Here is a 27,896-nt window from a genome sequence, read left to right as displayed (position 1 = left end):
GACAGGTGATCATCACACCTGTGGCTCTTAGGTGAGTATTCAGATCAAAGTGGGTTCGCCTTCCTTCAGATGGGCCAAAAGTCTCACAGTTTTTATTTTGATGACAGAAGAGCCTTCTAAAAGGAAAACAGCTGTGGGCTTTGCTGGGATTGATTGTTGGTCCCTTGTGCCACCTGTGACCATCTTTTCAGCAGCACTGTCTCCAAAACAGTTTTATTAAGTAGCTAATTGCTGCTGACTGTCAGCTGCTTCTTTGCTGTAGTAAGTAGAACGTCAATAACTCCTCTATGCCGGTCACTGTCATAATGGTGGTAGCTTTTCTGTGAGGCCTGTGGTCACTGAATTGGAACCAGCCTCTGAGCCCTCGGGGAACGCAGTTTGTGGCTGTCATCATAACAGGGTTCCCAGCGGTGTCCATGGGACCCGCCACTGGCAGGGTGTCGTGTGCTCTAATGGACATGTTTTAGGGCTGCAGACTGATGGGTAGACCCTTCTGTCTTCCCCTTACTGCCTTGAGCATCATTTCCCCACCCACGCGCACCAGCAGTCTCCATTCTAGCCGGACTGTAATGACCTGCCACAGAACTCCCTCAAGAAAGGCTGCTTAGTGAGTGTGGCCTTGACCGATGCTTGCCTTCAGGCTCTTAAGCACAGGATGTTTGTTCTTTCTGAGATAAAGGGCTGCAGAGGCCCATTTTCCCAGCTAATGCTGAAGTTTTCAGTACGTTTCCCCCAAATCCTCCAGAGGTTTTGAAATTCTCTGCACAGTGAAGCATTAGGAAAAGCAGGAATGATCTGCAAGGACTGGTGCCACAGGGCAGAGAAATGGATGCAGTCCAGGCAAGGCCCACACTGCCCAGGACTCGGCTCAGGTCGTCAGGAGAGTAGGTGCTGCTCAGCGTGGCCTCTGGGGCTGGGGTCATTGGTTCAATCGTAATTATTACAACAGTAACGGCTAACACTTCCGGAGCCTTCATTCTGTGCCCAGTACTTTACATGATGTGTCAGTTCAGAGCCTCTGGGAAGCCGATAACAAGACAGAATCAGAAATGAGAGAAATGCCTATGAGGTAGGCTAGAGACCCCAAACCCCGATGCCAGTCTGCATATTTGCGGACAAGGATGGAAGGAAGGAAGGATTGGATGAGGCCTCTAACTGGGGTGTGTTTCTGAAAATGTGTCCCGGTCCATAGAAAGGAGGGAAGTCCTCACTGGGCAGGAATGTCCTGGCTCTTTTATCCCCATCGTGCTCACACTGGCCGGGAGCCGCCTGGGAGGAGTGTGGCCCTGGCGCGGACACTGCATTGGATCCTAAGACGCAGCAGCTGGAGGCCGTCAGCCCGCTACGCAGCTTGCAGCAGGCTCACTCTTGAATATAGGTATCTAAGCAGCACACCTCGCGGCTGCCACAGCCACATCACTTCATTTAATTCTTGAACAACCTTTTGATGGGTGTTGAGCAGCATCAAACGAGACTCTGGCTGGAATTCAAATGAGGCCGAGGGTGATGGTGAGGCAGAAGGTGAGGGTGGAGAAAGGAGGAGACCATGAGGTAGGGACTTCCGGCCATCGGGCCTGACATTTCAATCAAGAAGTGAGAGCCCGAGTGAGTGTGTTTGGTGTTTAAAACAGGAACAGAGCTAGACTGGAGTCAGCAGTAGTGATCTGCAATAAAAACCGATGCGTTATGAGGGCTGCCTTTGGAACACGAAAATCTTTCTCCGTTTATTCCTGGCAAACCTTCCTTGAATTGCAGGACTGTCTTCCCTCGACTGGTGGCCACGAGGCATGTAAGGAGATAAGCAGTTAATCGAGAGCAATTGAGCTGTTGGGAAGCGGGGATTGATGGGAGGCAGCCTCCCTCCACCTGTGGGAACCCCCAAGCTATTGCAGCAGGGGGGTACCAGGCTCACCAGCTTCCCAAACCCATCGCCCAAGTTCTGGGTGGACGTTGTGGTGCCGCTCTATCAGCCTGTCTTCTCCCATCCTTCACACGTCCAGCCTGTAGCCCAAAATATCTTAAGCATTCATTCTGTATTGGACACCTAGGAATGTCTTAGAAACCCTAACGCAGCCCCCCCCCCCCCCCCAGATACTGACGGCTGTGCCTGGGGCATTAATGAGAGACAGCTGCAGTTCGCGGTTTTAATGCAGAGTAAACAGGGTGTTAGCAATGGACACATTGACAGTCACGTCTCAGTGACTCCAAATTCGGTGACAGAGGTGTTCGCTGTGATGGGAGCCAGGGGGCCTGCGTACAGCCTGAGTTTCACAGATGTGGCTCTGCTCCATCCTGACACACACTGTAGCCTTTGCTCCTGGCAGAGGCCTCTGTCGGCAGTGAGGCAGGAGCCAGAGGCCAGCTTCCCGAGTTCAGGGCCGCCCCCACAAAGCGGCCATCAGCTCTGTCCGATGGCTTTGTGCTAAGATGCGTCCTCTGACTTCCCACGAAGTATGAATGCAGATAAGCAAGGGCTTGGCTTCTAAAGAGATCAGACCGAGTTGTGGAAGGTTCACCTAAGTAGGAAATGGATAAGGTCCCCTCGGTGTTTTGGTTTCTGGAACTTATGACAGTTTTCAGGGCGGTCTGCGGATGTGGTTTGAAGGACAGTGGACAATAGCTTGGTAAAGCAACTTGCAGAAAAGGAGGTAGATGGGTGTTGCTTGAATCAATGAGTATTCTAGGCACTGGATTTATGGTGATGAACAAAACAGACCCAGTCACACCTGCATGGGCATCTCACACAGGCTCACGTACTTAAATAGTGTCCATGGATTGTCAACTCCCAAATACCTGTCTTCCATTCTTCAGCTCTCTCTCAGACGTCTAGACTCACACATCCAGGCTGCCCAGAGTGGGGCCATGTGGACTTCTAGTAGACATCCTGGACTGAGCATGTCCACAGTGAACTAATATCCCAGCCCCATCCGAATCTGCTCCTCCTGAGCAAAATCAATTAACAAACAAAATAGAAACAGACTCATAGATACAGAGAACAGACTAACTGCTGTCAGAGGAGAGGGGCACTGGAGGACTGGGTGAAAAAGGTGAAAAGATTAAGCAAAGAAAAAAACACCTTCTAGACACAGACAACAGAATAGTGATTACCAGAGGGAAAGGGGTATAGGGGAGGTAGAGTAGGGTAAAGGGGGATAAATGGTGACGGAAGGAGAGTTTACTTGGGGTGCTGAACACACAATACAATATACAGATGATGTATTGTAGAACTGTACACCTGAAACCTATGTCACCCCAATAAATTCAACAATAATGTCTTAAAAAGGAGAAAAAAGAATAGATATTTGTATACATATAATGACACATGTAAGTCCTTAGCCTGCATCAAGACCACTTTTTCAGCTTCTTGTGGCCTATGTGTGACTTTTCAGCTTCAGGAAGATCCTGGGTGTCTCAAATGAGGCCCCTCAGGAAAAAACAAGGCAAGTCCAAAATGACTGAGCACTCGCTCATATCCACTGACATAAGGGACCCTTGAATGTGAGGCCCGAGGGAGCTGCAGCTGAGCTCCTGTCTGTGGCTGGGGCCATCATGGAAGCTTTTACGTCCGCTCTGTACACATTCATAGATCTCCACCTGCTGGGCTGTTCAGCAGAGAACTTGGTGTCAGGCCCGCAGCCCACCACGAAGGCAACCGTTCCCACTCGTTCCGAGCAGCTTTCAGCCCCGGAAACAGAAGACACTTTGTAGCTGTGACCCTGTCTGTGTCTGTGTCGCTGTCTGTCCAGCCTTTGGGAGTCAGCCCACCTGCCAGGAGCGTGCTGAGGACCCACGTTCTGCTTAAACTCCTCTGTAGAACCTGCATTTGGAAGATTTTTTTTATTTTTAATTTATTGATTTTTTACAGAGAGGAAGGGAGAGGGATAGAGAGTTAGAAACATCGAAGAGAGAGAAACATCGATCAGCTGCCTCCTGCACACCTCCTACTGGGGATGTGCCCACAACCAAGGTACATGCCCTTGACCGGAGTTGAACCTGGGACCTTTCAGTCCGCAGGCCGACGCTCTATCCACTGAGCCAAACCGGTTAAGGCTGCATTTGGAAGCTTTTAATGTAGAACCCAGCCTTCCCACCCAGGCCTCTCTAGCTGTGTTTTGTTTCCAGGCTGCATTATATTTCATGTATACCAAGGCTTTGTTCTTGGGCCTTCTTCTGGAGTGTGTACCTTGTTTCTTTCAATAATATCATGAGCTCCTCTGGCTTAGGAGCCCTGCCTTCCACAATATGTGTGTGTAATGGCTAAGAAGAGTTCAGGCTCTAGAGCAGTGGTTCTCAACCTCCTGGCCCTTTAAACACAGTTCCTCATGTTGTGACCCAACCATAAAATTATTTTCGTTGCTACTTCATAACTGTAATGTTGCTACTGTTATGAATCGTAATGTAAATATCTGATATGCAGGATGGTCTTAGGCGACCCCTGTGAAAGGGTCGTTCGACCGCCAAAGGGGTCGTGACCCACAGGTTGAGAACCGCTGCTCTAGAGACTCACTGCCTGTTCCACCTCTTACTAGTTGCATGACCTTAGTCATATTATGGAAGCTATTTGTGCCTCACTTTTCTCAACTGTTAAATGGGGAGAAAAACTCCACACCTGGTAGAGTTTAAATAAATGAATACATGTGAGTTGGCACAACATGGCACATAGAAGACCTTAATAAAAGTTAGTGAATACTAACTTTCATTCACTCACTGAATCGTTCATTCTATATTATTAGGATGATTTGTTCCCTCCCACACCCCTGTACAGCGTTTCCTAACCTCGGTGTTAGGAAGATGTTACTGACATGTGCCAGCCAGCAGGTGCTCCCTACAGCCCTGTCTCTGGTTCGTGCTGTTTCTGTTGCATTGACTCAACTCAAATGCTTATTGAGCATCTCCATGCTCAGCGGCAGGCACAGTGACTGGAACTTTTTAATTTTTTTGTGTCTGTCCCTTTCCCGTCCCATCTTCTATCCTTTCCAACTCTCTGATTTCATTCATTAGGTGTTTCCAACAAGCCGTACAATGTACCAAAGGATCTTTATTTCAGTTGCTTCTCATAAGAGCCCTGTGTGAGGTGGAGGCCATTCTTCCCCTCACTTTACAAGTAAAGAGACCTAGACCTGCTGAGGCTTATGGACTGGCCAGGGCTACAGAATTAAGAAGTAGGATGTCCTCCTCCACTTTGCTGAACTCTGAGTAGGGGAGAACCCGTCCTTTGGGAGGTTGTAGCCCAAAGAGTCGGTGCCATTCTTGTTTTACCTCCTTGCCAATCACAGAAGCTGGAAGAGGCCTGCACAGACTCAGCATTTGTCATGTGCCAGGGGTCCTGCTGGGCACTGGGGACATAAAAATAGAAAAAAGTTGGCCAGGGACTTCAATTTGTTCAGTGTCTCAGTTATCGTTTACTGTGTAACAAAACACCCCAAAACCGAGTGGCTTCAAACAATGATTTATACTTTCTCATGATTCTGAGAATTGTCTGGATTCATGAGACAGTTCTTCTGCTCCATGTGATACTGTTTAAAGTCACTCACGTGGCTGAGAGCTTGGGGTCCAAGGTGCCTCACTTACATGTCTGACAGGTGGTGCTGGCTGTTGGCTGAGGGCTCTGTTTTCCTCCATGTGGCTTCTCACGATCCGGGGCCTCTCGCCATGATCCCTCCAGTAGGATAGCCTGCACTTCCTTATGTAGTCCTTGTCTTCCAGAGAGTAAAAATGGAAGCCACATGGTCTCTTGAAGGCCTAGTTACAGAGGTCACTCGGCACCCCTTCTGCTGCATTCTGTGGCCCAAGGCAAGTTGCAGGGCTAACTCAGTGGGGAAAGGGACTCTACCTCTGGTGAGAGATCGGAGCGCAGGGATGGGAGGGATGGCTGTAGCCATCCTTGAAAACAACCTGCCACACTGTCCATCTCGCTCTTTAGCCTGAAGAACAGGGTGTCAGAGCAGGAAGGCTCCCTGACCATGTAGGTCTGCAGATGCAGAAACTTAGACGCAGGAAGCCGAGCTGCTTGGCAGAGGCCAGCGTGTTCGGTGGGAGAGCCGGCTTAGAACCCAGCTTGCCTGGTAGGTATCATCGCTGCACATGTGGCGTGTGCTTTGCTTTCCCTGCAGCAGCGGGTGTCTCTGCTAAGCTCCTCCCCGGCTCGAGGCTGTCCCGGTTAAGTTTGGAGACTACAAGGTGCAGAAGAAGGGAGAGACCTGCTTTTCTTCTTCTGTTTCTGTGCCTGGTCCCTGCCTCCCTGTTCCTGGGCTGGGCACCAGGGTCTGCAACTCGTGCCTTTGGCCTCCCTGACCAGCCGTGACCCGGCATGCTTCCCTCATCATGGCCTTCCCTGTACATGTGGAACGTGAAGTGACACTGGTTTTACCACATGCAGGAGAAGTGGCTGCCCGAACCCCACCAGCTGTTATATATAAAATAAAACCCAACGTATTCAGATACTGCTTTGAGTAGTTTATTATACTACAGTACATTTTTTCTAAAATCCAAAATTACTGCAATATAAACCGTATTGCTTGTTTTGAAATGGAGCAGGTGAGCCATAAATTATTAATTTCCCTCAGAATAACCACAGACGTGAAAGTAATTAAGAGATCCCATTTTCCCAGAGCATTGTGATGCTGTTTTGAATATTTCCGGCCTCCTGGGTAAAGGACAGATATTTACTTTGTATTAAAGGTAATGTTTGTTATCAAATACAGTCAGACTCATGGGGGTGCCTGACTCTTACTGAGGGTTAAGGTAAATAACCTCCGTTGAGGCAGTGCTTAGATTTATGACTCCTTGAAGACCATGCATTTCCAAGGAAGAGCTGGTAGAAACACTCTCTAGGAAAAAAATATTCACTTGGTTCCTACTGTAGTGAGTAGATTAGAGATTGCATAAAACTGTGTTTTTTAATTCACTGTAATTGCATTTAGCATTTTATAAGTTAAATAAGTCATATTGTTTATTATTAAAATTCAGAAAAGGCATGAGCACACAAAGGAGAAAATAAAGATCACCCATAATCCCACCTTATAGTCAAAGCCACTGTTACCATTTTAGTGTGTGTTCTTCCCGTCAGAGAGAGAGAGAGAATAAGGGAGAAAGGGGAGAGAGAGATGTTTTTCTTTTTTTAAAAAAAAAGGAGGGGGGGGGAATCATACTGTAAAATAATTTTGCAACCAGATTTTTCTGTGTTTAGTTTAGCCTAAATGTGGCAAGAACATTTTTCACGTCATTAAATAGCCTTCTCTTCTACAGGGAAGTGAATCTGTCTTGTCTTGGCAGCGCAGTGATACTGAGTCGCTGGTCAGGTGTTTGGAGAGCGTCCTGGGTGGCACCTCTCTGGGTAAGTTTCTTCATTCCCAACTACAGTGATACTTGCTGACTCAGTGGGCCATCCGAGAAATAGGACGCGTAGGGCTCTCACGGATATTTCAGTCCAGCCTCCTAATTTTCCAGCGGAGGAAACTGAGGCCAACAGAGACCGTGTCTGGCCAGGGACCTGGGATTCTCAAAGAAGAATTGTTTGTTGTTGTCAGTGACCCTCAGTCTCCGAGGATGACCCAGGGGTGGCCCAGCAGAGCTTACTGTCGGTTTTATAAGTTTCTTTGAAGGGAGGTCTGTCCACCTCACTCCTGTAGAAACAGGCGCACTCAGTCAGGCTGAGGGGACCATCACGCTGAAGGTCAGGCAGTTATTGGAAGAGATTGGGTCTGAAAACAAAGCCGAAATTTCTTTAGCATCGTCAGTCTCCATATATGAGATGGCTGCACTCCAAGAATAAAGCCTTATTTCGTAGTTTCTACTTTTTGAAATCCAAAAGCCAACTATGATAATGTCTAGCATTGGATGATAAACTGTCATTTAAACATTTTTAAATTGTATGACCAAAAGCCATCTCTTCCAAGGGAATGGCAGGCATAAACATGACATTGTCAGGGGTGCGAGCATTTTTCACTGTTTTACTCGGAGCTCTCTGCACGTGTGGCCCTTTTCTAGCTTATTCCCATCTCTGTGTGCGAAGCCTCAGTGACCACACCGCGCCCTGATTTTTCCTCACCCCCTTCTTCCCTACAAGTGTTTATAAAGCACATATGATAAGCCAGATGTTGCAGAGTGATGATGAAAACAAGGTCCCTGTCTTAATGAGCTCCCAGTGTAGTCAGGGCATTGTGATGAAGACAACACGTACTGTGAGTGAGCCAAGTGGAGGGCAGAGGTCCACTCTGGGGTGCAGCCTGGGGAAGGCTTCACAGAGGAGGGGAAGCTTTGTCATTTCCTGCACCTGTGAGGGCAGCACAAGATCTCATTCACTGTAGTATCCTCAGAATCTAACACATATGCCGGCACATAGTATTTTTAAAATAGTATTTAATGACTAAATGAAAAGATGAGTAGAGTTACCAATTGGTCAGGAGGGGGAAGTATTCTCTAGAAAGGATCAAGCAGCATGAAAGCTCAGAGGTATGAAATAACTGAGTATATGCATGGAACTATCAAGAATTTTGATGCTGCTGGAATATAAGGTGTGAGGAAGGGATAAGCAAACCTGGGCCAAGGCCATGGAGAATCTTGTTTGCCAGGTTAAGGAGCTTGATCTTTCCCCTCCGGATTAGGATACCACTGGTTTTTAAGCAAATCAGAAAAGATCACCTTTAACAAACAGTAAGGAGGATGCTTTGAAAGGAGTGACCTGAGGTGGGGAATTGGATATGAGTTCTCATTACACAGACAGCAGATGGTGTTACTATAGTAACCATTCAGGCCCATCACTACTCATTAAGGACAGAAGATGACCTTTGTCTTCCTTCTCATCACACTTAGAAAATTCTGTCAATTTATTTCTTAGTAACTAGACTATGAACCAAGGGAGCATATGAAGTTTAACTTTTTTTATGTTTGAGAGTTTAGCTGTACTTCTAGAGAGAACGCATCAGCAGAATGACACAAGTCCTTGGTAAATTGTATTTATTAAAAGACTTGTTTTATAGATCTAAACTGGATATTGTCACATAAGTACTTAAAACAGATACTACTTCAACATCTCTCTGCCCATTAAGATTCCTTTGGTGTATTGATATGTTTGGCTTTTTGAGAATTGTTACCCCTCAATTCTTCCAATGAACTTTGGTAATAACTATTTAATCTCTACTAAACAATGTGACTGATACACACCAGAGAAGGCAACAGGGTTTACGGAACCCTTAGGAACTCCTTTACTTAAGCTCTTCAAACTCTAAGCCAATAAGTATAGGGATGACTGACAGGCATTTAACCTTGCACTACTGTGTTTTTCATCTTGACAGAAAAGAATGTCTCAAAATAATTACAATGATTCCAACATAGTGGTTTATCTTTGGTTACTGACATGTTGAAACCACTACTTTTGACTCATAAACCACTTGGATCGTTCTGATGTGAATGCACAATATTTGTTTGCCACTATCCCTTCTGTTTATGCTTTAGAGAAAATTAATAATTTCTATAAATTCTTTAAAACTTGAAAAGATGCAACAAATTAGAATTAGTGTCAATTTACAGAGAACCTGCTATCTGTCTGTTACCATGCCAGACCATTCATTTGGCAGATATGTGGTGATGGGAGCAGGGAAAAGGCTTTGTGCTATAAATAAATCCCTAAAACAATATTAATACTCATTCTTGGTAGTAAACTCTTAGCAAAGGACATTGTATATTACTGTTAGCTAGGGAAAAAGTTCCACTGATAATCAGCAATCATGCCCTCATTTATTACTCATACATTATGATTTCAACAAAGTTAACATGCTCTGCAGAGGAATGGTATTAGCTCACAATGATGCCTTAGGCCTGATCCTGCCACTGAAAGCTTAGATTTCAGAGGGGAAGTAAGACAAGAGCCTAAATAACTATATAACAAGAGAGCAAGGATTCCCAAAATGAGGATATTGCTTTTAGTTGAGGGATAGAAGTCATCAGGGAAGCTTGAAGGAGATGGAAACATCTGAACTCATTCTTGATAGAAGGATGAATTTGGCCAAGGGGAGATGCAGGCTTTGCTGGGGAGTGGACAGCGGTTCCACTTGGTGTTATTTGCCTGAATCATCACACTTGTGAATATGGCATGAACTATCTTGGTAGCTAATTTTTAGTATTTTTCCTAAACAAATAAAGCCTTCTTTTCCTTGAAAAATGTGTTTACTAGGATCTTTAATATCCAGCACCCTTTTGTGTGGAGAGGAATGTTCACTGCTATTTGCACTGGACATAACATTCAGTATATTAGGTTAAATTTATTATAAAGATAATACTACTGCCTTGTCTATCATATGTGTGGCAATTTTTAACCGATTATTTTATGTTTATTGTTTCTTTGGGGGTTTTTTTGGTAAAGGAAATTTTTTATTTTTTATGTAGGAAAATAGGACTGAACTTTACTTATAGAGTCTAGCTTCCTGTGTTTTTTTAAAAAAGAGTTTATGTATAGGCTCCAAAATTTTCTTCTAGGATTTTTTTAAAAATATATTTTATTGATTTTTTTACAGAGAGGAAGGGAGAGAGATAGAGAGTCAGAAACATCGATGAGAGAGAAACATCGATTAGCTGCCTCCTGCACATCCCCCACTGGGGATGTGCCCGCAACCCAGGTACATGCCCTTGACCGGAATCGAACCTGGGACCTTTCAATCCGCAGGCCGACGCTCTATCCACTGAGCCAAACCGGTTTTGGCATTCTAGTATTTTTATTGTCTTATTTTTCACATGAGGTTTTTTATACCCATAGAATTTATTTTTCCCCATTTAATTTATATTTCCCTTTTTGTGATATCACAACTCCTGGATATTGTCTTTGTCTGACTCCCTTTTGGTCTGCTCATCTAGCTCCTTAATCTTCTATCAACACCAGACAGTCTAATTCCAGTGCCTTTACGGGATGTTTTAGTATCTGACAGGACAGGTAACTATGCACCCTTCTGTTCATAGAGCGCAATTGGGCATTTCTTGGCCCAGAACCACTGTAGGGTACACAAGGAATAGCAAACATAGTTCATGTTTTCAAAAAACTTCTGGGCGCAATTCAGCATCTCTAGACCTGATGACTAGAGCTTCGGGCAGGAGGTAATGAACACCAGATGAGGGAGTCAGACCGCGTGGACGAGGCAAGTTCTCAAACTATAGCGAGCATCAGAATCACCAGCTTGCCGGCCCCAACACTCGAGGTTCTGACTCAGTTGGGTTGGGGTGGGCCTGAGAATCTGCATTTCTAACAAGTGCCCAGGTGATGCCGATGCTATGGTCCAGGAACTGCACTTTAAAAACCACTGGACTAGGAGACCAGTGAAGAAAGTCTTCTCTCCCATCTAAGGCTTTTTTTTTTAAATGCCTATTTTTGACAAATTTTAATAAATTGAATCAAGGTTTTAATAAAGGCATCTCACATCCCATCTTCAATATATGTATGACCCCACAAAGAGAGTGTTACTGACAACCTAGAAAAATGTTTTCTTCCAACATTTAGTTATACTAACCTGAAAGAATGAAATATTTTTGACCCAGCAAGTCTATGTCTAGGAATTTATCTTAGAGAACAATCAGAGTTGGGAATAAAAATAAATATACAAGGATTCTCATGGCAGTATCGTTTACAAGAGGGGAAAATTGGAGTCAAAATAAATGCCTTACAATGGGGTGTAGTATGTCTTCTAGAACAAAGAAGTTATTTACACTTTATTAAAAATGATGATATAGTTACATATGCATTGGCATGAAAGGTGTTATGAAGTATATAAACCATAGTTGATACACACACACACACACAAACACACATACACACACACACATGCATTTGGAAATACCAACATGTCAATAATGGTTCTCTGAGTGACTTTCCTCTCTGTGTTTTCTAATTTGTGAACAATGAACATGGATGACTTCTTTTCTACTAAAACCGTGGTCGGCAAACCGCGGCTTGCGAGCCACATGCGGCTCTTTGGCCCCTTGAGTGTGTCTTCCACAAAATACCATGTGCGGGCACGCACGTACAGTGCGATTGAAACTTCGTGGCCCATGTGCAGAAGTCTGTATTTTGTGGAAGATCCAAACTCAAGGGGCCAAAGAGCCGCATGTGGCTCGCGAGCCTCGGTTTGCTGAGCTGCAGTTTGCCGACCACTGTACTAAAAGAAGAGGGAAGTACTGTGCCGGGGTCCAACCCCAGCGGGTCCAGGGGTCCCCAAAGGTGTAGACGGAGTCGGCGAAGAAGGAATGACACGGAGACAGCGTTCAGTTGATCAGCAGCCTAGCCAGGATCTCCAGCCAAGTTCTGGTCTCGATCTCCAGAGAGGTTCTGCTGTTTATTGTTTTGTTACATCCATATTTATACCAGTTGATTTTAATCCTGTCAATTTCTATTACAAAGGTTAGGGCGTTTCTTATCTCCATTCCAGGGAGTAAAGATTATGTAGCTTAAGCATGATTGTTTGTAGTTAAAGTGATTAACTACCCGCCTGGCACTTAGTTAAGGAGTTTCATCCCCTCCCTGACTTCAGGGAAAAATTCCTACCTGGGGAAACAACCTTTCTAGGAGAGGCATCCCCTCCCTGACTTCAGGGAAAAATTCCTACCTGGGGAAACAACCTTTCTCGGAGAGGTGACCTTGGTTAAAGCACACAGCGCTAAGGGGAGCAAACATATTAAGAACAGTATGCTATATACGCCAGGTCCCTTGAAACATATGCTGTGCAGATGTTTCTTTCCTGCAGCGACTGTGTCAAGCAGCAAGGATGGACCGGCTTCCGGCAAATTCCCCCTTTTTTATTTTTTAAATGATCACGCATGCAAATCAGTGGCCACCTCTCAGATTGGGCCATTTAAGTCTCGGAAGAAGATTGGCAAGCAATGATAGTGAGCATAGCTATAAACATAGTGGATGGAGCGCAGAAGGAGCCCCATTCCTGTAGAAGGTTGCCAGCCTCTTCAGTCAAGGGATTTCAGCTGTCCTCAAGTTGTTGGTTTGATTGTCTTTGTTGGTCTGGCTAGCGGGCGGCGTCACTGGCGACAGGCTTCCCGAAGCGTCAGCAAGTTGAAGGGCTGCATCAAAGGGTCCATCAGGGCCGTGGTTGATGGTGGTGTCGATGTCCGAGGAGGAGTAAGCTGCGCCCTCTGTATCCAGCTGATATGGAAAATGGAGGGTAGTAGAAAAAGAAGAGAAAGCAAAAGAACTACAAGGCATGGAAGTGTTTAGAAAAAAGAGGGAGAAGGGAAGAAGGCAGCATCCTGACACAGCCCTTTACTTCAGCTTCCCCTTTCCCTGTGGTCCCAGGTAGAAATGGGAAACAAGTCCTGTTGCAGTGAGAGGGCAGCTGCTGTCAGCCAGTCTCTGTCTTTACCTGGGTCCCGATCTGAGCTGGGCATGGGAAGCAGGAAGCAGCCATGGGGACAGGAGACCTTCCTCAGAAGGGGCGAGTGTTCAAGCGCCTGCACCATTGGGGAGGGGGGTCTGTGCCCCACCTTTGTTGCACCCCAAGTTTTCTCCTACTGGCCCCCGACTGTGCCTGTCTTAGGTTGCCCCACCCTGTGGAGTCTTACCCGTCGTTGACTACCAGTCATCTCTGGGCCAAGTAGGGTGATGTGAGGTTCAGTTTTGTCTCCTTGATAGCCTATGTCCCTCTGGCCTCCATGCCCAGCAACTGCCTTTGGATTCCCTCGCCTGCTGGCAGGGCTCTGGCATTGATCATAGGGAACTCAGGTTTCTTCTCTAGAGAGGGCCCAGCTTACGCCATTGGGCCAGAGACAGATCCATGGTACCAGCCACCATGAGGCTTCAACCTCAGCATGAACAGAGAGCTCAGGCAACAGCTATGGGCAATTGGATTGTAAGAAGAGGGTCCCTCTCAGCACAAGGGTAAGAGGCGCCAATACAGGACAAAGGAGAGTCCTGGAACAGGGCTTTCTCAGCCCAGGATGTCAGGCTCTTGGCACAAGACAACTCCATGTATGGGGCATATAGCAAACACCCCTAGTCACGGCATAAAAGGGAGATGCCCTTCCTGGAACAGTAGGGTAGGGAGATTCTAGAAAAGGCTGTGTTCAGGAAAGAAGGAGAAAGGCCAAAGAACCAGCAAACAAGTAGTTAGATTTTAAAAAAAGGAAAAAGGAAAGGAGATGTGGGGCAAAGCTGGGACATGTGGAAAGACAAAACGGAGGCACATGTGATCCTCCCAATGGACAGATTGTTCCAGCTCAGGGCTGCACATCTGCTGCAGACGGGCACTGGTCAGGTGTGCTATGATGAGGCAGAGATGGCGGGTGGTGAGACATAAGGTCGGACTAGACGGTCTGGAATCCACACAGGTGAGTCTGCGTCCTGTGGAAATATACAAGCATATCCTCTCCCCTGGGTTAAAAGTACATCAGGTCCCTTCCAGGCTCCTGTAAGCAAGTCTCTCCATTTGACGAGGGCTTTAGGTTTAGTTAGATCAGGGTTCCAATGCCTGTACATCGGGGAATTTCCCTCAGAATCTACATTTAGTATATTAATTACAAATTGAGCATGTTGTAGAACATGGTGAGGAGAGGAATATTTAAACTCATTTTCTTGTAATTTTTTAATTTGTGTTTTTAAAGTTTGGTGAGCCCTTTCTACTATTGCTTGGCCTTGAGGATTGTAGGGTATTCCTGTAGTATGTGCGATGCCGAATGTAGAGCATAAGTTTTTAAAAGCTCTAGAGGTACAGGCAGGCCCATTGTCTGTTTTAAGTGCCCTTGGTATTCCTAGGTAGGAAAAGCATTGGAATAGATGTTGACTTACATCTTTAAAGGCTTCTCCTGTACGTGCAGAAGCAAGGATAACATGAGAAAAGGTATCAATACAAACATGCACATAGCAAAGTTTGCCAAAAGATGGGACATGAGTAATATCCATCTGCCATAAGTCACAGGGTCTAAGTCCTCTTGGATTAACTCCAGTAGCAGGGCTAGGAAAATGAGTAGGACAATGGCCGCAGTCACGCACAATACTTCGAGCAGCTTCTCTAGATATGCGATAATATAGACGGAGAGCAGAAGCATTTTGATGGTGAATGGCATGAGACCGCCGGGCTTCTTCTAGAGCTGTACAAACTACTGGGCGAGTTAGTAAATCCGCCTGATAATTTCCTTCGCTTAAGGGTCCTGGTAGGCAGGAATGAGCTCTAATATGTCCAATATAGAAAGCCTTTTCTCGTTTGTGAATGCAAGTTTGTAGCTGAGTTAACAAAGAGAAAATGGCTGTTCTTCCTTGTGGGAGAGAGGCGGTCTCAATATGAGGAAATAATTTAACTATATATTGAGAGTCAGTGTACAAGTTAAAGGGAACCTGTTGCAATTGTTCAAAAGCATAAATGACTGCCAAAAGCTCTGTTCTCTGAGCTGACGTCTCTAGAGTTTGTTGAACATGGGTTATTGAGTCAATGATTGTTACTGCCCTACCATTAGAGGAACCATCTGTGAATACTAAGGAGGCAGGAGGTGATAATGGTTCTTTTGAACATTTAATAGGAAATATAAACGGATGTAGGGAGAGAAATTGCAATATAGGTGATCTTGGCAAATGATGTAAAATTTGTCCTGGGAAGTTACCTATAGCTATTTGCCACTCTTCTTCAAATTGTAATAGTGTGTCTAATTGTTCTCTTTTATAAGGTATTATTATCTCAGTAACTTCTCTTCCAAAGAGTTCGATACTGCGTCGTCTACCTTTGATAATGAGAGTGGCCACTAGGGAGGGATAGGGTGGTACAATCTTCCTAGGAGTGACAGGTAAATGTATCCATTCTAATGGTCCTTCCTGCCACAAGCATCCTGTAGGAGTATATTTAGTGGCTAGAATAATTAAGGCCCAAGATTTGGAATAATCTAGATACTGTAGTTGCTGTTTATTGATGGCCTGTTCTATTTTTGCTATAGCCTTTTCTCCTTCTACAGTTAATTGTCGGGGAGACTTAGGGTTAGAATCTCCCTTTAAAATGTCAAATAGAGGTTTTAAGTCAAGAGTGGTTATTTTTAGATATGGCCTGACCCAGTTGATATCACCTAATAGTTTCTGATAATCATTCAATGTGTTTAAATGATCTTTTCTTAATTGTAGAGGCTGATGGGTGATAGTAGAGGTATGTAATATTCTGCCTAAGTATGAAAAAGAAGGTTCAGTCTGAATCTTTTCTGGGGCTATTTTTAGACCATGTTCTTCTAAAGCAAGGATGGTCTGAGTAAGAATTTCCTGTAAAGTAGCCCGATCTTTATGAGCTAGTAAAATATCATCCATATAATGAATTAGATATAGATCTGAAAATTTCTTTCTAATAACTTGCAATGCCTGATCTACAAACTTTTGACATAATGTAGGACTATTTTTCATCCCTTGTGGGAGAACCTTCCATTGGTATCTCTGATAAGGCTGTTTAAAGTTTTCTGATGGTATGCTGAATGCGAATCTTTGACAATCAGCTGGGTGAAGAGGTATAGTGAAAAAGCAATCCTGTAAGTCAATAACAACAACACAATACTCCTGTGGAATTGCCACAGGGGAGGGCAATCCAGGTTGTAAGGAGCCCATATCTTCCATGGTGGCATTTATGGCTCTTAGATCTTGCAAAAGTCTCCACTTGCCTGATTTCTTTCTTATTACAAATATGGGTGTGTTCCAGGGACTATTTGATGGCTCTATATGTCCCTCTGCTAATTGCTGATCAATTAATTGTCGGGTTGCTGATATTTTCTCAGATGTTAAGGGCCATTGCTCAACCCATACTGGTTGTGACGATTTCCAGACTATGGGATCAGCAGTCCTAAGGGCAATGGCCCCAATTACAGATCCTGTCGAGGAGTGTGAGGTATTACTTTCCTTTCCTAATCCCTTTCCTGGATTAAATCTCGTGTCTAGCATCTGTGATGTTACTCTATCACTGGGGCTATATAATACAACTCCCATTTGAGACAAGATATCTCTTCCCCATAATGTAAAGGGGATAGTCGTAATTACATAGGGACAGAATGTTCCTGAATGTTGATCTTCATCAGTCCAAGTTAGAATCTGAGAACTCTTTTTTACATTAGATGCCTTGCCTAGTCCTACTAGGGAAGTGGAGGTGGTGTGCGTGGGCCATGAAGAGGGCCAATCCTTCTCTGCTATGCAGGAAACATCTGCTCCTGTATCCAATAGACCTTCAATTGGTTTTCCCTGAATTTGTAAAATTTTTGTAGGTCTAGTAGCATGGATTTCTTGTATCCAAAATGCTGCATCACTAGATCCAAAGCCTCCGGCCCCTCTAGCTTCCTGGGTAACAGCTGTCCCTATCTTATGTATTGGTAACAGGATTAATTGGGCAATTCTCTGGTTGGGCTGAATCTGTATAGTTGTGGTGGGTGGGGAAAGTAAAATCTGTATTTCTCCTGTGTAGTCTGCATCAACAACTCCTGGGATGACTAAGATCCCCTGTAACGAGGTGGAGCTCCGTCCTAATATTAAACCCACGGTTCCCTCAGGCAGCGGCCCAGACACTCCTGTAGGAATGGCTGCTACTGGCGAGTCTGGGGTTAGTACTGCATGGGTGGTTGAGTGGAGGTCCAATCCTGCACTGCCTGGGGTTGCCCTGAAGAGGTCACTGACTGATTGAAATTTGCAGAGGGGTTGAGGGTTGATGCCCCAATTATTGCAGGGGCCTGGGGCTGGCCCCTTCTCAAGTTTCCCAATTGAGGTGATGGGATATAACCTCCTTGGGAGTTATTTGTAGAGTTTAAAGGCCGACCATTTTTATGGTATCTTGATCTACATTCCTTTGCCCAATGGAATCCTTTCTGACATCGGGGACAAACGGTTTTTGGAGGATTAATATTATTCCCTAATGTATTTCCAGGCTGTCGAGGAGCTTGCCATCTGGCCTGAGTATTATTATTTTTATTTGGGCATTCTCTGCTAAAGTGCCCAGATAAGCCACAAGAGTAGCAGTTCATATTTCTTTTATTACCTGTAGTATTGCTGGCTTGTCCTATAGCCTGTACATATTGAGGGTATGTCTCCCCTTTGAGAGCTGCAGCTATAGCTACACCCTGTATAAATGCTGGACTTACATCAGCACACTGTTTTATAAAATCATTTATAGTTCCTGTTCTGCGAATCGGCCTTAATAAAGCCTGACAGGTATTATTAGCATTTTCAAAAGCCAGTTGTTTGATTAGGATATCGGCTGCCTCTTTGTTATTGATTACTCTCTTGACTGCCTGCATGAGGCGAGAAAGGAAATCCTGATATGGTTCCTCGACCTTCTGTTTAACCTCTGTAAGGGTGGTTGTTTTTCCTGCCGTATAAGGTAGGGATTTCCAGGCACTTACTGCACAACTGGTTACTTTGGTAAGTGCCTCTGTGGGCATATGCATTTGCTCCTCAGCCGTGTTAAAATCACCTTCTCCTAATATCATGTCTAGGGTTATTCTTTTTCTGGTTTTTTCGCTAGTGGCTACAGCTTTCTTAGCAAGATCTTCATATTCAGTTTTCCATAATAAGTAATCGCCTCCTGAGAGACAGGATTTACAAACCTGTGACCAATCATAAGGAGTCATCCATTTACTGGCTAGGGTTTCTACCAAGGTTTGTGTGTAAGGAGCTAGAGGTCCATATTCAGAGCAGGCCAATTTTAATTCTTTAAGTACTTTGTAAGGTATAGGCTCCAAGGTGGGGTTTCTATTCCCACCAGACTCATTCTCATATGTAACTGGGAAGCAGAGTGAGAATTCAAGATCTCCATTAGCTTCAGCTTCTCTTATCGCCCTTTGAAATTTAGACATGGAGCTCATAGGAGCCACAGGACCTGGTTTAGGCTTCCTTTCTAATTTGGGGAGCCTGTTTTGAATGGGAGGGCCACTCTCCTCTCTACTGACTGGAAAGGACCAATGGTCATGTTTATGATATTTATTCTCCTCCCGATCAGTAGGCATAGCTAAATTGCTTTTAGATTGAGCTGAAGACAATGATGATGTATTCTCTCTGGGTGGAGCCGAGGGACTATTTAAATTTTGAGAAAGTTCAACCGTTTTTGCCTCTGGTGCCAAGGTGTCACAGATTGAATCCCAGAGGGAAAAGAAACATGGCAGGACCTTCTCAGATTCATGGTGTTTCTTTAATTGCTTTCCTACTTCAACCCAAGTTTTTAAATTAACAGTTCCATCCTCTGGAAGCCATTGACATACTTCTTCTATAAAACTTTCTGTCTCACTGGGAAAAACCTCAACTCCAATTCTGCTAGTAAGCATATGCGTTAAAAGATTAATACAGAGTCTTTTTTCTTTAGACTCAGTATGACCCATCTTGTCAATCTAAGTTCTGTACTAACTACCCGCTTACCCTACTTATCCTCTATAGGGGGGGGGTCTGAAGCACCCTATGGTACAGTCCTATCCGTCCCAAGTACGGGGGCGGGGGGACTTACCTAAGGGAATCCTGTTCGGGCGCCAGATGCCGGGGTCCAACCCCAGCGGGTCCAGGGGTCCCCAAAGGTGTAGACGGAGTCGGCGAAGAAGGAATGACACGGAGACAGCGTTCAGTTGATCAGCAGCCTAGCCAGGATCTCCAGCCAAGTTCTGGTCTCGATCTCCAGAGAGGTTCTGCTGTTTATTGTTTTGTTACATCCATATTTATACCAGTTGATTTTAATCCTGTCAATTTCTATTACAAAGGTTAGGGCGTTTCTTATCTCCATTCCAGGGAGTAAAGATTATGTAGCTTAAGCATGATTGTTTGTAGTTAAAGTGATTAACTACCCGCCTGGCACTTAGTTAAGGAGTTTCATCCCCTCCCTGACTTCAGGGAAAAATTCCTACCTGGGGAAACAACCTTTCTAGGAGAGGCATCCCCTCCCTGACTTCAGGGAAAAATTCCTACCTGGGGAAACAACCTTTCTCGGAGAGGTGACCTTGGTTAAAGCACACAGCGCTAAGGGGAGCAAACATATTAAGAACAGTATGCTATATACGCCAGGTCCCTTGAAACATATGCTGTGCAGATGTTTCTTTCCTGCAGCGACTGTGTCAAGCAGCAAGGATGGACCGGCTTCCGGCAGTACTGATGCACTTAAGTAATTTAGTCAGTCTTGAAGCCAGCCCAACCTGCCATTACATAAAAGCCGATTTTGTTTCTAAAGCTAAGAATCTCCACGTTGGAACTCTATAATAAAACTCCCCAAACACTGGCTTCTGTCTCCATGGGGTAACCACTCCCAAAAGAGTTAGGATCTGGCTTTTACAAACCTCTTCTTAACCTGTATACACATTTGATTGCTTATTTAAAAAAACAAATAAACAAGACACTCCCTCTTTTTTTTATTTTTTATTTCTCTTTACTGATAGGTGCTATTCTTAGAGGCTTTGTCTGATATATTCGAAAGGAAATGAGCATTTTCAAGCCCATGAACTCCTGTTGTTTTTAATCTTCCACACAATTTGGTTGAATATTTGTTGCATGAAATAACCATGTAGTAAAAATAGAAACTTTATAGATTTCCTATCTTCTGGTATTTATTATCTCCCCTGCGAGTAGCAAGTTTGTTTTTCTGAGCTGACCCAGTTTTATTTTAATTTCATTTTGGTGGAGGCAATGGGGCCCCGTTTATTTATTGAAAAACTGCCTTATGCGAAGCACTGGGTGGGGGGGTGCCACGTGGGTGACAGAGGCAATTTACCTTGCTCCTTCACCAACAACAAAGCACCTTTTTAAAAAATTCTTTATTGTTGAACGTATTACATATGCCCCTTTTACCCCCCATTGACCTCCTCCAGCCCAGCCCCCCCCCCCTTCCCAGGCCTTCACCACCCTATTGTCTGTGTCGATGGGTTATGCATATATGCATACAATACAAGGTCTTTAGTTGATTACTTCCCACCCACCCACCCTCGCCTACCTTCCCTCTGACCTTCCACAGTCTGTTCCACGTTTCTGTGTCTCTGGAAACAAAGCATCTTTATAGAGATCATTGCATTTAAGCTTCACTAGAGTCCCCCCAAATTATTTTTTGTACAGGTGAAGAAAGTGAGTCATAGGAGTTTGGTGACTTACCAAACATCAGAGGCTCAAACTCCAGACCTCTAAGGCAAATCACACGCTCCTCCTGATGTGCCCAGCTCCTTTCCTCCTGGAAGCTTCTGGAGTGTTCTCTCTCTCCTTTGACCTTGGGCAGTCACACAGCTTCTCCTGGCCTCACTTCCCGTCCATAAGATGACGGCATTTGACTTAAAGGTCTCTGGTCACCTCCAGCTCAGAATCATGATGCTCTCCATCATGTAGGTCGGGTTTGGTAAACCACAGTCCACAGGCCAAATCGGCTCACCACCTGTTTTTGTAAATGAAATCTTACTTGAAATCGTTCACTTATCTATTGTCTATGGCTGTTTACATGCTGTAACAGCAAAGCTGAGTGGTTGCAACAGAGATTGTTTGGCCTATAAGACCTATAATATGTATTACTCGACCCTTTACAGAAAAAGTTTGCCAACCTCTCGGCCAATCTTTGATCTTGAGCTACTCTAAAGAGTAGGAGCATATGGGCCATGAGAACATGTCTTTGCAGTGATGTGGGCAAAGAGGGGTGTCTTCAAATCATAGTTATTTCCTGGGTATTCCTTAGGCAATGGAGAGTTAGAGGGTTAAAAGGAGATTAGGTGGGAAGCATCTTTGGGCTGTGCACCGAGGGCAGTGTCTGCAGGGATCCCTGAGTAAGCAGTGTCCCAGGTGCTTCAGTGAGGTCGTGTTTGCCAGAATCCCCCGCAGGCCCTGCCTCAGCGCTTTCGTACCGCATGCTCGGATGCTTGCTTAGCAGGGAGGGCAACACGGGCGTTTACCATCCAGGTCATTTGTTCAGCAGCTGAAATGAATAGAGGGAAATTTTGGAGGAAATGAGAGAACCTCTCTCTGCTAGTGAAATGTCAGAGTCATCAAGCTGTTACTCCTTCCGGGAAGGTAGCTCTGCTGTGAGAGACCTCAGGAGTAGGAGGGGTCCTGGCAGCGTTACTGTTATGAGCTGTGCTCTGTGTCTTAAGAAACACAATTTCTAGTTGCTTAATGTCTTTTCACATCATTTTGTTTTCATCTCATTGTCTAAACATCCCCATAGGGTAGTATCAAGTCTAGTAATCCTCAGCAGCCTAGAATTCACAGGTGGGGGAAGAGAGTTCAGGATGGTTTTGCCTGATGTCCTGTGATGCCTGTAGCATTTCTTGCTGGTCCCAGCCATTTGCCTCTTAACATTTGGTCCCTTTGCCTGCTCTTTATCTTTGTCAGTGTAAATGTTGCCTCCCAAATAAATTGTATCCCCCTGGAAGTCCAGGGATATGTTTATGCCAGATTATAGAATGTTTGAATTGAGAGAGGGTCTTCAGTCTAATGCAACCATTTAAATATAAAATGAGGAAGCTGAGGCCCAGGGAAGTGACCCGAGGGCCATGTAGCTGGTGAGAGTTGGAAGTAAAACAATAACTGTGGTTCCCTAACTTTAAAGCTAGTACTTTTTCCACAGACCTTCGCTTTACATCTTTATATTCCCCATACCTAGCATTGTATCTTTTTAAACAAAGTAAATGTTTTTATTGATTTTTTTAGAGAGAGAGAAAGGGAGAGAGAGATACAGAGACAGAGACAGGCATAGAGAAACATCGATGTGAGAGAGAAACATCGATCAGTTGCCTCCTGTATACAACCTGACCTGGGACCAAACCTGCAACCTGGGCGTGTGTTTGACCAGGAATCAAACCAGTGACTTTTGGTGCATGGGGGGGACTCTCAACCAACTGAGCCACATCAGCCCAGGCCCTAGCATTGTATCTAATGTATATGTGCTCAGTAGTATTCCAGGTGATTATCTAGATAGAGATCCTGTCTACCTCTCAAGGTGTGAAGGGGTCATTGCTAGGAGTGAAAGAAACCAATCATGGTACTGCTGTCTTAGAGTGAGGGTATAACTAGTGATATACCAGGAAGGGCAGGTTATTTATGTAAATAGCTGTATTGTGCCCTCTGCAAAGTTTATACCTGTTGATCCAGTAATTCCACATCTAAGGATCTAGATCAGCTGTGGGCAAACTATGGCCCGCGGGCCGGATCCGGCCCGTTTGAAATGAATAAAACTAAAAAAAAAAGACCATACCCTTTTATGTAATGATGTTTACTTTGAATTTATATTAGTTCACACAAACACTCCATCCATGCTTTTGTTCCGGCCCTCCGGTCCAGTTTAAGAACCCATTGTGGCCCTCGAGTCAAAAAGTTTGCCCACCCCTGATCTAAATAGAGGACAGGTCTGAGATTCTGACAATGAGCTGGGGGTGGGGGAAAATATTCATCTCAATATCTATGAAAGCAAGAAGTTCAAAGTGGGATGCATGATCCCAGGAGGGTATACAAAAGAAGAATGTATGTGCAAATATTGGAATTTGCATTTGACTGATTACATTTTTTAAAATCTAAGAAATATATGTATAAACTAGGAGCCCAGTGCACGAATTCGTGCACCTTGAAAGGAACTGTGGGCCACAAGGTTGCGATGGGCACAGGGGCGGGTCTCGGCTCATCCTCTGCACCCCCGCCTGACCCTTCCCACCACAGCCCCTGGTCCCCGGTCTGTTGGCAGCCCCGTTCCTGCCGCCCCTGTTCCCACGTGCTGACAGCGCTGGCCCCGCTTGTACCCGCTGTTGGCGTGGAGCGATTGGTGCCACGCCAGCAGTGGGTACAAGTGGCGGCTGCCTGCCCTGATCTGCCCCTCAAGAACAGGGGAAGGTGGAGAAGCCCTGAAGGGGCGATTGGGGCCCACAGCCACCGCTCGTACCTGCTGGGGGCGCTGGCAGCGGGTGCAAGCGGGGCCAGTGCTGGCAGCAGGTGCAAGCACTAGGCAGGACCATGGCGCATGGGAGCAAAGAATTTTCAGTAACCACCAGAGTCTTGCCTCCATGACAGTGGCTAGCACCCCGCCTTGGTCTGGCGCCCCTGCTCACCTGCTCCACCATCCCACCGCGGCCAACACCCGCCATGTTCTGTGCTTTGCTACCTGCTGCTGACACCCACCATGTTCCACGCACACCCCTTGTGGTCAGCGCACATCATAGCAACCAGTTGTTCGGTTGTTCAGTTGTTCCGCCATTCAGTCTATTTGCATATTAGGGTTTTTTATATATAAATTTATATTAAATATATAAAGCTAATAATTTATAATTAAATGTATAATGTGTTAATAAATTTATAAATTTAAGCATAAATTTTAAAAATGAACAGCATGTAGAGTTGTCCCTTGGTTAGAGAAAGTGTGGGTGTGCACTGGCCACTTATTACAGCAGTGAATGAGATAGAACTGGTTCCTGCCTTCATGGAACTTACAGTCTGGTGGGAGAGAGAGATCAATAGTAATTGTATCATTGCAGGGTGAACAGTACTGTTATTGGTGCCATGCAAGTACAGGGGAAGACCAACCACCCCAGCCTCGGGGAACCAAGGAGGACTTCTTGAAGGAAGTTACATCCGATAATTATATTGCATTACATTGCAGTATACTTTATTTTATTGCATAGCATCAGATAGGTAGGTAGGTAGGTAGGTAGGTAGATAGACAGATGATAGCTTTACTAACATGTAAAATGGGTTTTGGCTCTCACACTTCCCTGTATGGTCTGTTGAGAAAAGAGCAGGAACTTCACAACGTGGGTCCCTTCTCTGACATCGCAACTACATGGATGATACCATGTATAAATGAAGATTGCGGTATTCAAAGTGACTTCCTAATGGGGGTCCGAGGCGCCGTGTGGGAGATCTAAGGAACACAGAGGGAGGCCTCCGCCCCCAGCCCCAGGGAGGGCCCAGACCCAAGGCCAGCTCTGGGTTCCCCTGAGCCCGGGCTCAGGGGCCGGCTCTAGCTGCTCCGTGGAAAGTAGTGTTGTTTCCGTTGGTGACAGTTTCTTTCCCTTCGGTTCCACCACTTTCTGTGCGAGCCTCCAGGGCATCTCTGTCAAAGCTGGGGCTTGCTCTGCAGGCTCGGTAACACCGCAGCCTTCACTGACAGCTCTACCTCCCCAACCCAGCCTGGGCCTTCTGCTCCATTCTGCTGAAGTTCAAGGCTGCAGATGACCGGGTCGGCATCTTGCTTTCCACTGCAAACAGCTAATGCTCAGGTGTAGAATTGAGTTCGAGGGAAAATGAAGTTTGTCAGAGGAAATTCCTCAGGCGTCAGAAGCCAACAGCCACACCTTCTGAAGGAAGCTGGCCTGAGGCTCCCCGAGCACGACTGCTTTTCCATCCCTGCGCTTCTGCCTGCGTTTTCCAGTCTGAAAAGCCCGTCTTCTAAACAGTCGTGTTCTGTTTAAATAGTCCTTCTTGAGAGCAGCGTGGTCCTGGAAGTCCTCATGCACATTAAGAGTGTAAATAATCTTGTCATTTGGAATAAACCTCCGTAATGTGCATGGCATCACTGACTTCCTCTCTAATTAGTGTGGCATTACCTTTGGCAAAGGTGGATTAGCCTCTGCTTTCTGTTGCCCTTGAATGTTGCCTTGAGGATGCTGGGCGCTGATGAAGTCAGTAAGGGCTGTGCATTGATTTTCAGACACAAGGACAGTCACCGGCGCAGTTCCAGACGTGTCCCCCGGACCAACAATTTTCAGCAGCGCGATGGCCGGGACCGAGATGCAACGCATGAGGGAGTAAGTCGGGTGCTGCCTGAGCCCTGGGACAGGGCAGTGTTAGGACCTCTTGACAAACAGTGTGATCCCGTCATGCCATGCTTTTCTAGCAGCTATGTTTCCCGAGATGCAACAGTGAATACAGTTGCACAAGTTCGGTTGAAAGGCCTGAATCTGCATTGAAGGCACCTGCTGTGGTTTGAATGTGTCCCCCCAAAATCCAGATGGTGTAACCCTAACCCCCATTGGTAAGTGGGGCCTTTGGGAGGTGCTTAACCTGTGAAGGCGGAGCCCTCAAGCATGGGATTAGTGTTATAAAAGAGGCCCCACAGAGTGCCCGAGCCCCTTCCGCCACGGAGGACACAGAGGGAAGGCAGCAGCTATGAGCCAGGACGAGGGCCTTCACCAGAAGGTGGCCCCACTGGGCCTAATCTTGGACTTCCCAGGCTCCAGACATGTGAGTTGTAAATTTCTGTTGTTTATGAGCTACCCAGTGTGGTGTGTGGTGATATCAGCCCCCAAAAACTAAGACAGCATCTGTTAGAGCAGTGATGGCGAACCTATGACACGTGTGTCAGAGGTGACACGTGAACTTATTTTCTTGGTTGATTTTTCTTTGTTAAATGGCATTGAAATATATAAAATAAATATCAAAAATATAAGTCTTTGTTTTACTATGGTTGCAAATATCAAAAAATTTCTATATGTGACACGGCACCAGAGTTCAGTTAGGGTTTTTCAAAATGCTGACACGCCGAGCTCAAAAGGTTCGCCATCCCTGTGTTAGAGGCTTCTTGGCAAAGAAGCGACACCGCGTCTCCTAGTCTGACTTCCCCTGCACATACAGCTCAGTGTCTAGATCAGGGGTTGGCGAGCCCTCTCTGTACAGGGCTGGACTGCCAGTATTTTCTGCTCTGCGGGCCGTATGGCTTTAGTCACAACTACTCGACTGCTGTGTAACACAAGAGCAGCCGTAGACAATATGCGAATAAATAAGTCTGGCTGTGCTTCAGTAAAACGTGATTTTCAGAAAGAATTTTGAATTTCATATAAGTTTCAAGTATCACAAAATATTCTTCTTTTGATTTTTTCCCCACCATTTAAAAATAATATGTGGCGACGGAAGGAGAGGTGACTGTGGGTGGTGAACACACAATGCAATATACGGATGATGTATTATAGAACTGTACACCTGAAACCTATATAATTTTATTAACCAATGTCACCCCAATAAATTTAATACAATTTTTAAAATAAGTTAAGTAAATAAATAAAAATAGGAAAACAATTCCTAGCTCACAAGATGTGCAAAAATAGGTGGCCGTCCAGGTTTGTCCTGTGGGCTGTGTTGTCTGCAGACCCCTCCTACAGATGTGCCAACTCAGACACGTCTCTCTAAAATCTACTTCTCATATTGGTGCTGGTTGAATAGTGAAGGAATTTTGGCAAAAGTTATTTTTCAGTCAATTTGCATTTATATTGCAGTATAGTGCAACATCATCTAAGCTAAAGTTTGGAAAAAAAGAGAGAGAGAGAAAAGTGCTGAAAGTTATTTTCAAACCTAAAGCTGGTAATGTAGTGAGATGCTTACTGTCTTCAAGTTCTTCCTGTACCTGAGTGGTCATGCACTAGCATAGCTACCGCGGCAACAAGCAGTTCCCAGGAACCGGAAGTGAGGGAGTTTGGACCAAACGCTCCCACCTCTGCCTACCTCCACTGCTCCTTGCTAGAAGTTTATGGAGAAGGCTTTGCTAATTTTCCAGTTGGTAACCTTCAAAGAGAAGTGACTTTTCTTTCACCCTTAAAATTTAATAATATAATATTGTCAGATTTTTTTTATCTAAGAATATTATTTTTGCAAAGTGTGCAACATCCTATTTCCTGGCATGTTATGAAATGCTTTAAATAATTCACATGAAAGTGGCTTTGCCAAAGCAAATGACCAAGATGCATCCCGGGGATTTTATTCCTGGCATGCTGTTTTCTCCTTCTTATCTGACTGACTTTGACCAACTATTACCCGGCTCTTGTTTCCATGTGGATGGTGCAGTTTGGGCTACTCCCCTGTGGATGGCATTTTTCCTCTTGCAGAATCACCTCTCATCCCCTTACATTCCATGACACAAAGCTCCAGTCCATTCCAGAACCAGAGAGAATTTTCACCTGCTCTTGGACATCTGCCCTAGGATGTCCACGAGGCCTTTTAAACTGAACCCCTGATTTCCCTACCGAACCTGCTCCCG

The 27,896-nt window shown here is 45.2% G+C and overlaps 1 protein-coding gene across 1 annotated transcript in view; it reads left to right on the top strand.

The window, feature by feature from the left end:
- The window catches only part of NEK11 (NIMA related kinase 11), a gene marked incomplete at its 5' end in the record, with an annotated part of 156,372 nt that overhangs the window by 98,008 nt on the left and 30,468 nt on the right, over positions 1-27,896 (top strand). The window contains 2 exons of the mRNA XM_081106198.1: positions 7,249-7,336; positions 25,578-25,674. Of these exons, the coding sequence (XP_080962324.1) occupies positions 7,249-7,336; positions 25,578-25,674 (185 nt within the window). The remainder of the gene's footprint in view (positions 1-7,248; positions 7,337-25,577; positions 25,675-27,896) is intronic.

Source organism: Myotis nattereri (assembly GCF_964212035.1).
Source record: "Myotis nattereri genome assembly, chromosome: 14".
Lineage (NCBI taxonomy): Eukaryota > Metazoa > Chordata > Mammalia > Chiroptera > Vespertilionidae > Myotis > Myotis nattereri.
Note: the sequence above shows the minus strand (reverse complement) of the source record. Positions and strands in the feature narration are given on the sequence as shown.